The following is a 14,018-nucleotide window of genomic DNA, read 5'->3' as shown; positions in this document are numbered from 1 at the left end:
GTATCCTGGGCTGCATCCAAAGCAGCGTGGCCAGCAGGTCGAGGGAGGGGATTCTGCCCCTCTGCTCTGCTCTGCTGAGACCCCCCCTGCAGTGCTGCGTCCAGCTCTGCAGCCCTCAGCAAAGGAAAGACACGGACCTGTTGGAGTGGGTCCAGAGGAGGGTCACAAAAATGATGAGGGGGATGGAACACCTCTCCTGTGAAGAAAGGCTGAGAGAGTTGGGGTTGTTCAGCCTGGAGAAGAGAAGGCTTCGGGGAGACCTTAGTGCAGCCTGTCAGTACTTAAAGGGGGCTTATAAAAAAGATGGGGGCAAGCTTTTTGGCAGGGCCTGTAGCGACAGGACAAGGGGGAATGGCTTTAAACTAAAGGGGGGTAGATTTAGACTAGATAGAAGGAAGAAATGTTTTACGCTGAGGGTGGTGAGACACTGGCACAGGTTGCCCAGAGAGGTGGTGGGTGCCCCATCCCTGGAAACATTCCAGGTCAGGTTGGACGGGGCTCTGAGCAACCTGATCTAGTGGAAGATGTCCCTGCTGACGGCAGGGGGGTTGGACTAGATGACCTTTAGAGGTCCCTTCCAACCCAAACCATTCTATGATTCTAAATTAATTACAATTTTTTTTTTTTTTAAATAAGGTACCATACATTTTACCATAACTTTCATATAGGATAATTATTTCTGGAGTAGGCTTTCCTTCATAAGCCTTGGATTTCTAACTACTACAGTTTGCAACAACAAACCATACTTCTCATACTTACTCTTAGCCAAACAATCCCACTGTTCAAGCATCACAGACAGTGCTTGTCAGGACACTGTATTCATCTCACAGAAGAAGAATCATTAATGGGCTAATCAGAATACCTGCATCGATTTCTCAGTTTGTGTACCTACATGCAAAACTGGCATTTTCACTTTTAGCCTAGTTCAGTAATTTATAGATGTCAGATGTTGAGAACTGTGTTTACTCTTCGTTCAAGTAAAAAATTCCACTTAACACGATCAGTAGGTTTGCATGAATAAATTCCACAAAAAAACGTTTGCTTGACGGAGTTCAGAGAACTGACCCAACCCATCACACCCCCTTAAGCCTCACCTACTCCTCCTGCACCCCCGCGCCCTCAGCATGGTGCCGGTTTAGCCACTGGCGGAGATGGCTGAACTTGCTGGCCCGGCAGAAAACCACTTAGCCCGGATGGCTCAGATGCAGCTGGGGGGGGGGAAGCCCCCACCGGTCGGATCCGCTGTGGGACCGGCTCTCCCACAGCAGTGCCAGCGAAGGGCAGTCTCCCCACACAAAACCAGAGGCTCAAGCACCTCTCCAGTGGTATTATTTCCATTCCCCATCCTCCGCTTCCTCCAGTAACCTTCGAAAGCAGCTGCCAAGCCCCGTGGGCAGAGCGATGGGACACGAGAATCGGTGAGCGCTGGCTCTCGCAGCCCATGATTTGTACGATCAGCAGGGGAACAACGTGAATTACTTTTCCTAATCTTATCAGAAAGAGCAGGTGCAAACTTCAGACCTGATTTCACTCCAAAATTAAGCATGAAATTAGGAACTGTACAATGCTATTGAAAAGGGCTTCAACAGTCAAAGGCTGGGTTTAAATTTTTTTTCCTACAGACTAGACATTTTTCCCTGCCTGGTGCAATCTCCTGTCCTGCAAAGGCTGCCCTCACCACCGTATGTGCTCCATACGGGGTACGTTCATAAGCTTCTGCATCCTGACTTTATAACACTTCTTACACTGAAGCTGTCCTTTATTTCATGTGCAGCACCAAATGAAGTCAAGGGGACGCTGCAGAACAAGGTACTACATGCAGAAGGAAAACGTACAGCATCCAGCTGTAATTGTCCAGTTAATATTGTCTAATTAAGGTTTATGGTGCAGCTACCTCAGGCCAAGGCTCAAGCTGCAGTTCAAACTACTACAGTCATACTTTTCATCTGTCTTTCTTGAGAAGATGGCTCCATGATAGGATAAATATAACTTGTTTGTTCTGTTCAAGCTACTTGTGAAAGCAGCTTACAGAGCCTGAATGTCTCGCAGAGTCATCATGAAAATTTTCAAGCCAAAGCACAAAACATATTTCTCTGTTCTTTGCCTGGCTGATTAATGATGGCAAAACAGATGGTATTTGCTCTTTTGTCAAATTAAACTAAATCCCCAAAACTACCACCAACAAAACACTCCTCCTGAATGATTTGGAGGGTTGATCTTAACACCGCTCTCATTAACGCGTCTCTCCAGGAAGCTCTAATTATCCAGCCAGTGACTTTTTGGTCTCTTGCCCACAACTACTCATTCCTTCTCTCTCTTCATTGTCCCTCAAATGCCATCTCAGCCTCGCTGCCTTAACCTAACCACTCCTCGTCCCCCTCCTTATCCTGCTATTAGTCTCTAATTGCAAACAGCCACGTCCCAGCCGTCCTCCACCCCCACCAGCGGTGCCCTGGATGGCTCTCGGTCCCCCACCCTGCTTCAGCCTCCTTGTTCCCGAAAGTGCCTTTTGCTGCCTTTTCCCTTTTTTCCCACTGAAGTCCCCTTCCCCCATGAGTACCAACACCTCCTCTCCTCGCCTGCCCTAACGCTCCTCACTTCTCACCCAGCTCCGGCGCCTGCCGTCCCCGCTCTCCCATCACATCCAAGATCCCCCCATGTTCCCCCTCCATCCCTCCCTACCAATCTCCTGACCCTTTCAGGATAACCCCCGCATTTTCCATGTCTTCACATGATAGGCCGGTATAACTGGAGACCTCGAAAGGGCTGGCAGGAGAAGAGACTCAGAGATGTCCGACTCTGGGACATTAAATGGTTACAGTATTTTAAAATCAGGTGCATATTCTAGCTCTTCAAAGCTCAGACAAATAAAACGGAATAGTGCACATATTTTTTTAAAGGTAGCAACTTTACATGCTGTAGGTTTTGTTCTTTGCTGTCGAAAAAGAAAAAAAAAAGGAGGAAAAAAAAAAAAGAAAAGAAAATCTAACAGCCAGCCAACTCTCCCTCCTTTGTTCACAGCCACCAGAGTTCATAATTCTCTGTTCCTTCGGTGAGCATCAACAAGAAAATTGAGGGGAAAGCAAACCAACTGACAAACTTTAGATACTAAATTAATGCGATCTCCCTGAGAATAAGCACATGTTTAAAGTAAAAGCAAAAACACCTTAAAAGCTTGCAGACAGTTAGTATGCTCGAGAAGTACTGAAGAAAAGGGACTTATCTAAGCCTGGACATGCAGTTCCACTGATTTCGTATGATTAACAGTAAACATATGATTAAACACTTTGCTGGATTTTAGCCAGAAAATTCAGTTCTGCAAAAGCCTGAGCACTCTTCCACTAATACGAATGTGTTCATGAACTTTCAAGTAAAACTTTGTATTACTAACATTCTACTAAATGTCATACAGGCAATAGCATATCACTCATAATTGGCACTTTCTTAAACTGAACTGCATCTTTATTAAATTGTCAATTTCTATTAATGCAGTACTTTTTAAAAAAAAAAAAGCAGTAAAAATACTATCTAAGCAATCACATGAGTCAATGCAGGTATATCTGAAGACCGTACAACACTTTTCTTTTATATCATCCATGTCTTTCAATAGGACAAGACATCAATGCTCAAGTTTCATCGCCGGCGCAGGTAGTTGGATGAGGAGGGAGGGAAGGGAAGCAATTCTCCATCCCCCTCTGCAGCACCCAAAGGGATGTGTGCTCCGGGACCCTTGGAGTATCAGCTGTATCACCTCCCCACCTGCCTTACCTTCCTGCCATCTACCCTGTGGCTGCAAGGGGAGTGAGAAAGAGAAGGTTACGTATTCCTTTAAAAAACAAACAAACAAGCAAACAAAACCCGCACAGAGCTGGTCGGTAAATAACAGCATTTTCTAGCAGATGATCAAGATGTGATTCATCTGACAGAAGGCAGGCATTTGCATCTGATCTCGTTGGCACTGGCTGGCTGAGTGGCCAGCGAGAGGAGGAGGAGGAGGAGGAGGAGAAAAGCATTTCCGTGCTGCGGTTCTGCTAAAATACAAAACTGAAACAGGTCAGCTCAACAGCACCTTGAAGGTGCCACTTCTCCCTGTCAGCCACAAAAAACAATGTAAGGAGGCGCGATCAGAGGCGGACATCTAAATTTAAATGCGGTGAAATGAACTGATTGCGTGCTTTGCTTTTTTCATTCTGATCGATCGGGCACAGAAGTTTTCCTCTGATACTTCCCTATGCCTCGCTACTTTTAAATGCATTTACATGAACAATGCTGTGTACACAGACCTACTTATCCTTCACGTACATTAAGAGCAAGACAACCCACTGCACGCACGAGAGAAACTTACAGACCAGGCAACTTCACACTGAACCTGATTACAACCAAACTTCGCAAACAGCCAACAAGTCACCCAAAAATGCACCCCAAGGAACTGCAGCCATGCAACTGCAGCCATGCAAGAGGATGCTAAGCATTTGCCCAGTATCTCTCTACTCTGGACCCCGTGGGCTGGGCAGGAGAACCCACCGTGTCCCAGAGCCCAGCCTGCCCCTCACGCAGCACAGCTCGGAGGGAAACTTTCTCAGAGGGGTTATCGGGGCAAATCTGATAATTATGCATGGATGCACATACAGAAACCTAACTTTTGGCTCTAAACTGAAAGCACATTTTTTCAAAGGAATGTATAAAAATGTGTTTACAATAAATAAAAACAAAGAAACAAGAGACACTATAGTATGTATCAGGTTTTTACACCCAACAGCTTCTTTCTTTATCCAACAGAAACAGGAAGAACAAGCTATACATGACAAATGCTTGTCACTTTATTTGATGAACTACCAAAAGGAGTTCAATGAGGAGAAGGAAAATAAATACTTCTATGGAATCACAGTAGTCATACACAAATGGGCATAAAGAAGGTCACTAAAATATTTTGTACTTCCCTTTGTGGCACTTAATAAATATCCAGAGATTGCCCGCGTATCTACAAAGTTAAAAATTTCCATGTCATTTATACCGAAGGCATTATAAGTATAAAGTGTTAAGTATATAAACATAACCTTTACACCTGACTCTTTACCTTAAACTATGTCACGTGTTTTATAAGCAGTAATATACTACATACCCTCCTAAAGATTAAAACAATTCTAGCAAAATAGGATTTCTAAAATAGCAAATATTATGAAGCACTCTGCGGTGAATAAGTCTTTTTGAAATGCAAGTGCAAAAAAAAAAAATCATTGGCACAAGATCAGTCACATTTCCAACAACGCAGAGCTTCTTATATAACATTAACACTAGAATTTAATCTGGAGACAATCTTTATGGCCACAGTACATTTTTATTTCACGACAACGGTTCTTCGTTGGTGCATTCACCAGGATTCCACTTTCTGGCCACCACTTGCTCTGCTGCTTGAGTTGCTTTGTTTTTCCATAGCTAAATCACCACTGTTTTTGTACTTATCAGCAAAATAGTCGGAGTCAAAGCTTACAGACAAATCTGGAGGACTCACATAAATGTTTCCATTGTCTATTGTGACTTTATGAATCCTTTGTTTGACTCCTTTTGATTGCCACTGTGGTGTTGGTGATGGCTCCAAAGGGTTTATTCCTTCATATAATCCTTCTCCTGTTTCCAGAGTAATTTTGTACTTATGCCAAGGACAAATAATACATGCTTGACCATTGATATCCTGCAAAGAAAAATTAAAAATAGCAAGTCATCGGCTTCTGATTCTTCTCCTGGAAGAATCTCTAGGCCAAAAGACATGTCTGGTGATTTGGCTGTATAGCTACATGCTATTTTACATATATATACATTTCTTTTGATGTTACGTTTGGATAAAAGTATTCAAAAAAATGCATTAGAGATTTCAAATGACTCTATGCCCCTAGAGTATTTTTATTTTGCTTACATACCTCTATTTCTCCAAGACATAAAGCGCCTCCTTCATCTGAAACACGGTAGAACACAGTATTAATTTATGCAGCAGATTTTATGCTTAGTTGTTGCAACATTGAGATCATATGTGCAAATAGCTTACGGTAGCAGCGAGAGTCCATAGCATGAAATTTCCCTTCATGGTAGAAAACAACAATTTCTCTGCCATTGACTTTGGCTGTTATTCTTTGGGACCTCTTTATGTCATCTTCTTTGCCAATTAATATAAGACCATCTGGCTCCATTTCAGCTGTTCCTGTGCTTGAGCTGTGCAAATCCACATCCTTAAAACACAAAAAATTCAAAAAGCCACCTTATGAAACACTTATTTGAATTTCTACATGTAGAACGGGTGTCTCGGTCCCAGAGAAAACCCCAACCCATTTAACACATGAAGGGAAAGGAGCAGAAGTTTTAGTAAAAGACTATCAACATGCACGTGAACCAAAGCACATGAGGTTGGTGATAAAGTTTGGCCAACGTGTTCACTAACAGAACTGGGACTAGGAAAACCAGCTGTTGCAGACCTGGCACTTGAGGCTGAAGCAAGATAAATTCTAAATCACTATTCATTTACTCTGCACTTTAATCACCATATCCCCGGGGAAAGCTACACGCAAAAAAAATACAAGGGTGCTACATGTAAAATACTATACTATTTAGCTATGCAATGGGTAGACAGTAGCATTTACATATAAATCCAATACTCTTTAAATAATATTATGGCTAGAAATACAAACTGATATAAGTTGATAAAGAACTGAAAATATCATCTGCAAAAGGGAAAAAAAAATTATTGAGAAGCTGTATTCAACCTGGGCTTTTTAGCAAATGTGTCTGCCTTTCCCTTCCTCCTCTTACATATTTCAAATGTCTCATAGCCTCTCCCTCTCCCAGCAGAGAACATAAGTAGTTTTATCACAAAACCTGCCTTCCTATTAAATCTGCTTACAATTAGCTACTGTGTTCCAGTTCCCTCCGAATTCCCAGTACAACCATACTACCCTCGCTTCCTCCGAAAGATCAGGCTAAAAAAGGTCTTTGTACACACTGAGACCAAAGGGGAACCGTGGGCGGCGGGGATCCCGCGGCAGAGGGGTGCGGAGCCACGAAGAGCAGCGTGGCAGCAAGCCACACCATACCTTAGGTCCACGCCAGATCGCAACGGAGATGAGAAAGCAGATGAAGAAATGGAGGCTCAGAATAATGAGGTCCAGCATTGCCTCTCTTCACTGTGCCTATCGCAACTGTCCTGCCTTGTTCACGTACGTGTCAGCGTGTGCCGCAGCCCCTCTTTACGTGCAAACGGGAGGCAGCGGGGCCGGCCCCTATAGCACCAGAGGCAGGTCGTATGGAGGCTCGGCGCGGCAGGAGCCAGCTCTGCCAGGACTGATAAGGAGCGGGGACGCGCTGGGGCTGGCCTGATAACAGCAGAAGAGAGCTCCGGGTTCCTCCTGCTGCCTTGCTCCCCGTGAGCCCGTGCCACCACCGCCTCCTCCAAGCGGGATGCGCCAAACCAAAACCCTGCTCAGAGCCACGCGTTACCTTACGTGTTTATACGGCATCAGCAGCTGCGTGTTTCCTAATAAACCGTTACACCGGGAAGACTGGTATAAATAATAGTGTGGCATTTTTAAGGCCCGTTGTTATCTGATTTGCACATGATCAACCATAAGGACCAACTCTCTGCTTTCCAGTTTACAGGAACTTCCACCCAGTCTTACCCAGAAAGTGAGACGTCACTGTCAGACTCGCAGGACCATCCAATAAGGCATTCAGGCTTATTTTCTTTAGAAAATAAAGAAACTAATTTGCTTTAGAAAATAAGCATAGCGTGTAGCAAACTTACTGCAAGAACTGGAGTAGGAAATCCCCAATTTTTTACTATTACCATTTGGCTGACTCTGCCTATAAACTTCCCAAATTGGCCAAAATCTTAAAATGCAGAAGCCTATAGTTAGAAACACTCTTATGAAGACACCTCTAAAAAACTGTGTATCTCTATACATACACAAATAGAGATACACACACACACATATATATATATATATGTCCAGACCAGTATTAAAATAACACTTGGCACCAAACCTCCAGTTCATTTAATGATGACATTTCTACAGTCAGCCCGGATTTTGTACACATAAATTGTCCAGGCACCCCAGTCTGAAACCTGGCTCAGACTGTCAGCATGTTGTGGACCCTACGTGGCCCAACTGGTGTAAGCAATCAATAGCAAACAGCTTCATTTTACAGTCAAGACTTCCACGCTTATCTACAACCAACTGCAGATTAAGAACTGCCTTGGTACATCGGAGGTCCTCCAGAAGAAAGCCCTCAAGGCATCGTACGCTTGTTAATACACTAATGAGTTTGTTAAATGCATGGTGGCAGAAGACACTGTTCCCTTAGAAAAAGAGCGCAGCTAAGGACTCCTCATCATGGAAGACTGTAACTAGACCCTCTTACCACAGGCCTACTGTTGGCCACTTTCTCATCCATGAAGTGTACATGTACCTGCAAAGTATGAGCAGAAAATGAGAGATTGCAACCTACAGCAGCCCAGGAGGCACCTGAAAGCCCCAAAGGAGGCAGCAGTTTCTTGCCTAGGTGAATTCCCTGAGTTTGGGACAGGACCCAGCATAAGTGAAGGGCAACAGACCTCCGAGGTGGTTTTCACCCAACATGACCTTCTCCTCTTCCACCTCAGCCCCCAGCTTGGTGCCACCCGGACAATGCTGCCTCCACGGCTAGAACCAGACGAATGAAGACCTGTTTTCTCCTCCCTTTCTTTAAACAGCACAGCCACAGGCATTAAGCCCGGATCAGGTGGCGGCTGAGCTGGCGAGTGTCACCAGCCTATGAAAAGCACATTAAAATGGCAATCTGTCCGCCTGCCCTCTCACAGCCCCTTGGGAAACACACTCTCCATCACACTCTACCTAAGGTGAAATAATAACCAGTGCTGCTTGCTCCTGTTTTTTTCCAGGCTGATGTCCGCATTAAAACCACCCATTCAAACAAGACACGGAGTACAACGGCCCACAAACACCCCCCCCGGGGTCCCACGACGGAATCCTGAGCTACCAACCAGCTACCAGAGTGGCGCCTACCAACGGAAGTAAAAACATTTCAATCAAAAAGAAAAAAGGTCGTTCCCCCCCCCCCACACACACACACTTTAAGTTGATTTTCTACTAGATTTTTCCTGATGTTTTCTTAAGAGTTCGGCTGCTTTGACGTTTTCTGAGTCACTGCACTCCGCGCTGGATGGAGGCGTCCCCGCCGCCAAGTGCCATCTGGTGGGAACAACAGCCAGAGGGGTTTGGGAGCAGCGAAAGGATTCGTTTTCCGGCTGGAAATGCAGCTGGGTTTATGAGTCGTAGCAATTCATTGCTGTACCCTGCTCTAACTCCTCTTCCTCTTTTGGGGAAAGGGGGGGCAAAAAAAAAAATCACTGCCGCGCGGGGCGTGGGCCCGACGTGCCCCGCAGACACGGGTGTCGGGGCGGGCAGCCGCCGGGGGCCGCCCTGCCTCCCAAAAGCTCCCGTGCGGAGACCAGAACAAGCGGCGAGGCCACCTCCAGCGCCCCCCGCTCCTCCGCCGCTCGCCCCGGCTGTCCTCCGGAGGGTGCTCCGCTGGGGGTGCCGGGGGCGGGCGGCGGCCGGGCCGCTCGGAGGGGGACCGCTCCGCCGGGGCGGTGCTGCCGGCACCGGGCGGGAGGAGGATACTGAGCCGTCGGGGGAAGATGCCCGCCGGTCCCGGACGGCGTAGGGGATGAGGACCGCCGGGGGAGGATGCCCGCCGGTCCCGGGGGCGGGGGGCGTGCGATCCGCCGTGCGCGCAGCCCACCCCCGGTGCCGGATGACGGCGAGCCCCTATATATGCCTCCGGGGAGCGCCGCGCCGCCGCCGGGGAAGCTCGGGGGCCCGAGCGGCGGCTGCCCCGCGGCAGCCGGGGCGGGCGCGATGGAAGAGGACCTCTTCCCCGCCGGCCTCAACCTCTCCGCCTCCGGTGCCCCCCCGCCCCTCCCCGGCCCGCGGGCGGCCTGGGCGGGCGCCGTCCTGCTGCTGGCGCTGGTGGGCAACGGGCTGGTGCTGCGGCGGCTGTGCGGCGGCCGGCCGCGCCGGCGGAGGGACCTGCTGGTGGGGCACCTGGCGCTGGCCGACCTGGCCGGCTGCGGGCTGGCGCTGCTGCCGCGGCTGGCGGCCGAGCTCCGGGGCGCCGCCGGGTCCCCGGGCGCCGCCGCCTGCCGCCTGCTGCCGCTGCTGCAGCGCTGCGGGACGCTGGCCTCGGCCCACGGGCTGGTGCTGCTGGCGCTGGAGCGGCACCGCCCGGCGCTGCCCGCCCGCGGCCTGGCCGCCCTGGGCTGGCTGCTGGCGCCGCTCCTCGCCCTGCCCCAGGCCTTCGCCTTCCGTCCAGCCCCGCGCCCCGGCGGGCCCCGCTGCCGCAGCGTCTTCGAGGAGCTGCCGCGCTGGCAGGGCCTGGCCTTCGCCGCCTACGGGGCGGCCACCGGCTTCCTGGCGCCCGCCGGGCTCCTCTGCTGGGCCTGCGCCCGCAGCTTGGCCGCCCTCGGGGCCGCCCGACGGCAGCGCCGGCGGGCGGCGGGCGGCGGGCGGCGCCGCGGGGGGCTGCCCGGGGCGGGGGGCGGCGGGGTCCTCCCCCGCGGCCGGGCGCGGGCGCTGCGGCTGCCGCTGGTGCTGGCGGCTCTCTTCGCTCTCTGCCGCTTGCCCCGCTGCGCGCTGGAGCTCGGCCTGGCCTCGGCGCCCGGCGGCGGCGGGCGGCGGGAGGCGCTGGCGGCGCTGGGCGTCGTGGCGGCGGCCAACAGCGCCCTCAACCCCTACGCCTGCCTGCTCCTCCACAGCCGCCGGCCCGCTGCGCGCCGCCTGCGCCGGGGCCTCTGCGGGACCGGCACCGGGAGGGGGACGGCGCCCGCCGCCGCCTGCTGCTGCCCCGGCCTCGACGGCCGGGGGCGACGCGGGGCCACGCTCCGCCGCCCGCTCCGGCGCCGCGCCGGCACCCCCGGGTCCCTCGACAGCCCCGGCTCCCCGGGCTCCCCCGGCACCCGCGGCAGCCCCGTCCCCGGCGTCCCGCCGGCCGCAGCAGCAGCGCCCGGCCCGGCCCCACCGGTGGCGCGCTGTTAGCGCGGCGGCGGGGGCCGGGACACGCGCGGGTGGGCGCCGCGGCCGAGACTCGTCACGGGAGAGCTCTCGTCCCGAGAAGGGGACGGGACGGGACGGGGCTGTGCGTGGGGAAGCGGTTGGGCTGCCGCACAGCCGTGCCCCTACTCTTTTACCTTAGCGTTGGCTGAGCTTGGGGGATATATTTCCTTTTTTTTTTTTTTCCTTTGTGTGTTTTGGTGTTAAACACGTGTACGGAAGAGGGCAAAATCAGCAGGATGGCTGTTGCTATGCAAACTGCCCGGACGTTGTTCCCATTTTGAGCCCGACTGACTTGTCATCCTTACAAAGCCTTATGCGTGTTTTGGTCGTATTTAGTGGATTTCATAATACCTCATTCAGAAATAAAATCGGTCAGTCCAAGAAATTACTCTTTTTTTTTGTTGTTGCTGTTGTTGTTTAAATCCACTAGAAAAGCATGGATGTGACCGGTTCATTTCGGGCGGGCTGGTGTAATTCTTGCATTAGTTAACTAATTAGCTCTACAGACAGAGCAGGGGGCTGTAACAGGCACGCTGCAATGGGATGTACGTGTGTAAAACATGGCAAAAGTATTCTAAAACGTATTTATTCCTGCCTGGCATGTTTCAAGGCAGGGCAATGACGGAATACTGCACTGAGACCGTATCCTTCTCATTTAGCTCTGGTTTTATTTGTAAGATTTCCATCGCACCCACTTCACCAGCTGAATCATGCCGACACCTCAAATTAAGCCGAACCTACATTTCCCTGAGATATGAGAGCTCTGTTTGTGTAGGATGTGGCACGAATGATGTGCAATGTTTATAGCTGGTAGCGTATGCGTATCAATGCCCTCAATATGTTGACGATAGCTCACATGTATGAAAATGACCGACAAACCAGAGCAGGTAACAGCGAGAGCTCTGTGCCTGCAGCCAGGAGCCCTGTTAGATGCTATCATTGGACCCGGGAGGGGCCTCACTCATACCTGACGGAGCGGGAGGTACACCTGCAGCCCCACATCTGGTTGCCACGGTGGATTCCCAGTCCGACTGACGCCCTTGAGGAGTCTGAGACGCTGAACGTGAACTGAAACGTGTTTATGCTGTGATTGTGTGAAGCTGTTTCTCCCCGAAGACTGTGGCTGTAGTCCCTGTGCAGGTACTACCAGCATGGGGAACAGCGTGGCTGTCTGCAGGTTTCGGTGCCTGCACAGCATTTTTAATGGCATTTACATTTTTTAATGTTTTCATAGGAAGCTGCCAGGTGGGGCTTTTCAGTTCGCGCAGTCTGCAGCGGTGTGCATGCATTTAGGCTCTCACTAATGCTACTCACGCAGAGAATGAGGATTTGGGGCAAGGCTCCTACTTGTGCAGGTCTCGCTGGCTCTTCAGCAGGGCTTTTTCTTGCTTATTCTGGGTGACAAATTGGCACTGGTTCAGTGACGGAACACTTGAGGCTCCTTATCTCCATGCTCTGTATCTGGCTGTCACCAAGCTATCTGATAATCTTTTCTCTACACCTCACTCTTTCCTGTGGGTATCACATCTTGTATCGAAACTGCCTCTTGGTGGGTGCTCACATACTGCAGTTACTTGCGAAGGTACCAGATGCTGTCCGACAGGTAGCTGTACCATCTCAATCTCAACAAGCTTCCTCCGAGGAAGTTAGGCTTAGGGTGACTTTCCTTAGAAGACAACACCGCTCTGAAAACAGTGACCTCACGTGATGTTTTAACAGAACCTCATTACAACAGTTCATGTCTACTTGTAATTACTGCTGCTGATAAAGGGTTATTATAAAGGTGGGTAAAGCCGAACCTGTGCTGTGCAAACGGGACTGAACTTCATTCAGTAAGAAACAAATGGTGGTGAAGCCTAAATCCCCACCCCGTGCACAGAAAGGGGCTGTCAAGAGCATCCCAGGGCATTTGTTCTGGCTCCAGAACAAATTTCCTCCGACCTGCCAGAGATCGGAGGAAATGGCCTCAAGTTGCTGGAAATGGCCTCGTCCTCTCAGAGGACAAGAGGAAATGGCCTCAAGTTGCACCAGGGGAGGTTTAGATTGGATGCGAGGAAAAATGTCTTTACTGAAAGAGTGGTTAAACATTGGAACAGGCTGCCCAGGGAAGTGGTGGAGTCCCCATCCCTGGAGGTATTTAAAAGACGTGTAGATGAGGCGCTTAGGAACATGGTTTAGTGGGTGTGGTGGTGTTGGGTCAATGGTTGGACTCGGTGATCTTACAGGTCTTTTCCAACCTCAATGATTCTATGATTCTATGCTGCAGGATCACACATACCTTGGCCATTCTCGACAAGTATTTTCAACTTATTTTTCATACATTCCAGTGGCAGAGTTTAGATAGCTTGACAGACTGTTTTAATGTTTAACCACTTACAGTTCCGTTCTTTTTTTCTGCAATTAGCTCATCAGAACAGCCCTGCCTGAAAAACAAAGACATTTTTCTGCTCTCAGTGGCAGTGTTTGCCGTGCTCTTACATGAGCCTTATTCATAGTTGAGGACTTTTCAAGGCTTCTCCGATGGCTGAAACAAACCTAATTAGGTTCACAAGTCACTTATATTATTTTCCTCTGAATCCTCTCATCTATGTCCTTCTTAAAACACAAAAGCTACAAAATGGAGACAATATCATGAGGATTCACCAGTGTTCAGAAGGAGAAAATAACTGACTCATGTCTTGCATACAACACTCCTTTTAATCACCCTAGAACCTCACTCGTTTCCTTCGTCACCACATCATGCTGTTGATTCATACTCTGCTTCTGATTCTCTAAAATCTCGAGGCGTGTGGGGCTTTTGTTTCCAAAAAACTGCAGCCTAGACAGTTTGTTCACCATTTTAGTATTTTTCCCTTTCCATTTTGACCTTTAACTAATCCATGATGAATTTTACCTGATTGATTTCAGATAATTTTTCCA

General features: G+C 49.7%; 1 protein-coding gene across 1 annotated transcript; it reads right to left on the bottom strand.

Annotated features, from left to right (window-relative positions):
* Positions 1 to 4,729: 4,729 nt before the first annotated feature.
* On the bottom strand, positions 4,730 to 7,436 carry RFESD (Rieske Fe-S domain containing). Its single transcript, XM_076362907.1, has 4 exons — positions 7,083 to 7,436; positions 6,044 to 6,224; positions 5,919 to 5,953; positions 4,730 to 5,692 (listed from the first exon to the last, which is right to left on the bottom strand). Exons 1-4 carry the CDS (start codon positions 7,158 to 7,160, stop codon positions 5,372 to 5,374), a joined length of 615 nt encoding a protein of 204 aa, XP_076219022.1. The 5' UTR covers positions 7,161 to 7,436; the 3' UTR covers positions 4,730 to 5,371.
* Between the last annotated feature and the right edge of the window lie 6,582 nt (positions 7,437 to 14,018).

Source organism: Aptenodytes patagonicus, chromosome Z (assembly GCF_965638725.1).
Source record: "Aptenodytes patagonicus chromosome Z, bAptPat1.pri.cur, whole genome shotgun sequence".
Lineage (NCBI taxonomy): Eukaryota > Metazoa > Chordata > Aves > Sphenisciformes > Spheniscidae > Aptenodytes > Aptenodytes patagonicus.
Note: the sequence above shows the minus strand (reverse complement) of the source record. Positions and strands in the feature narration are given on the sequence as shown.

Coding starts and splice junctions, on each gene's coding strand:
- RFESD (XM_076362907.1), bottom strand. CDS start 7,160: ATGCTGGACCTCATTATTCTGAGCCTCCATTTCTTCATCTGCTTTCTC. Junction 6,225..7,082: donor CGATCTGGCGTGGACCTAAG/GTATGGTGTGGC, acceptor TTGTGTTTTAAG/GATGTGGATTTGCACAGCTC. Junction 5,954..6,043: donor TATGGACTCTCGCTGCTACC/GTAAGCTATTTG, acceptor ACCGTGTTTCAG/ATGAAGGAGGCGCTTTATGT.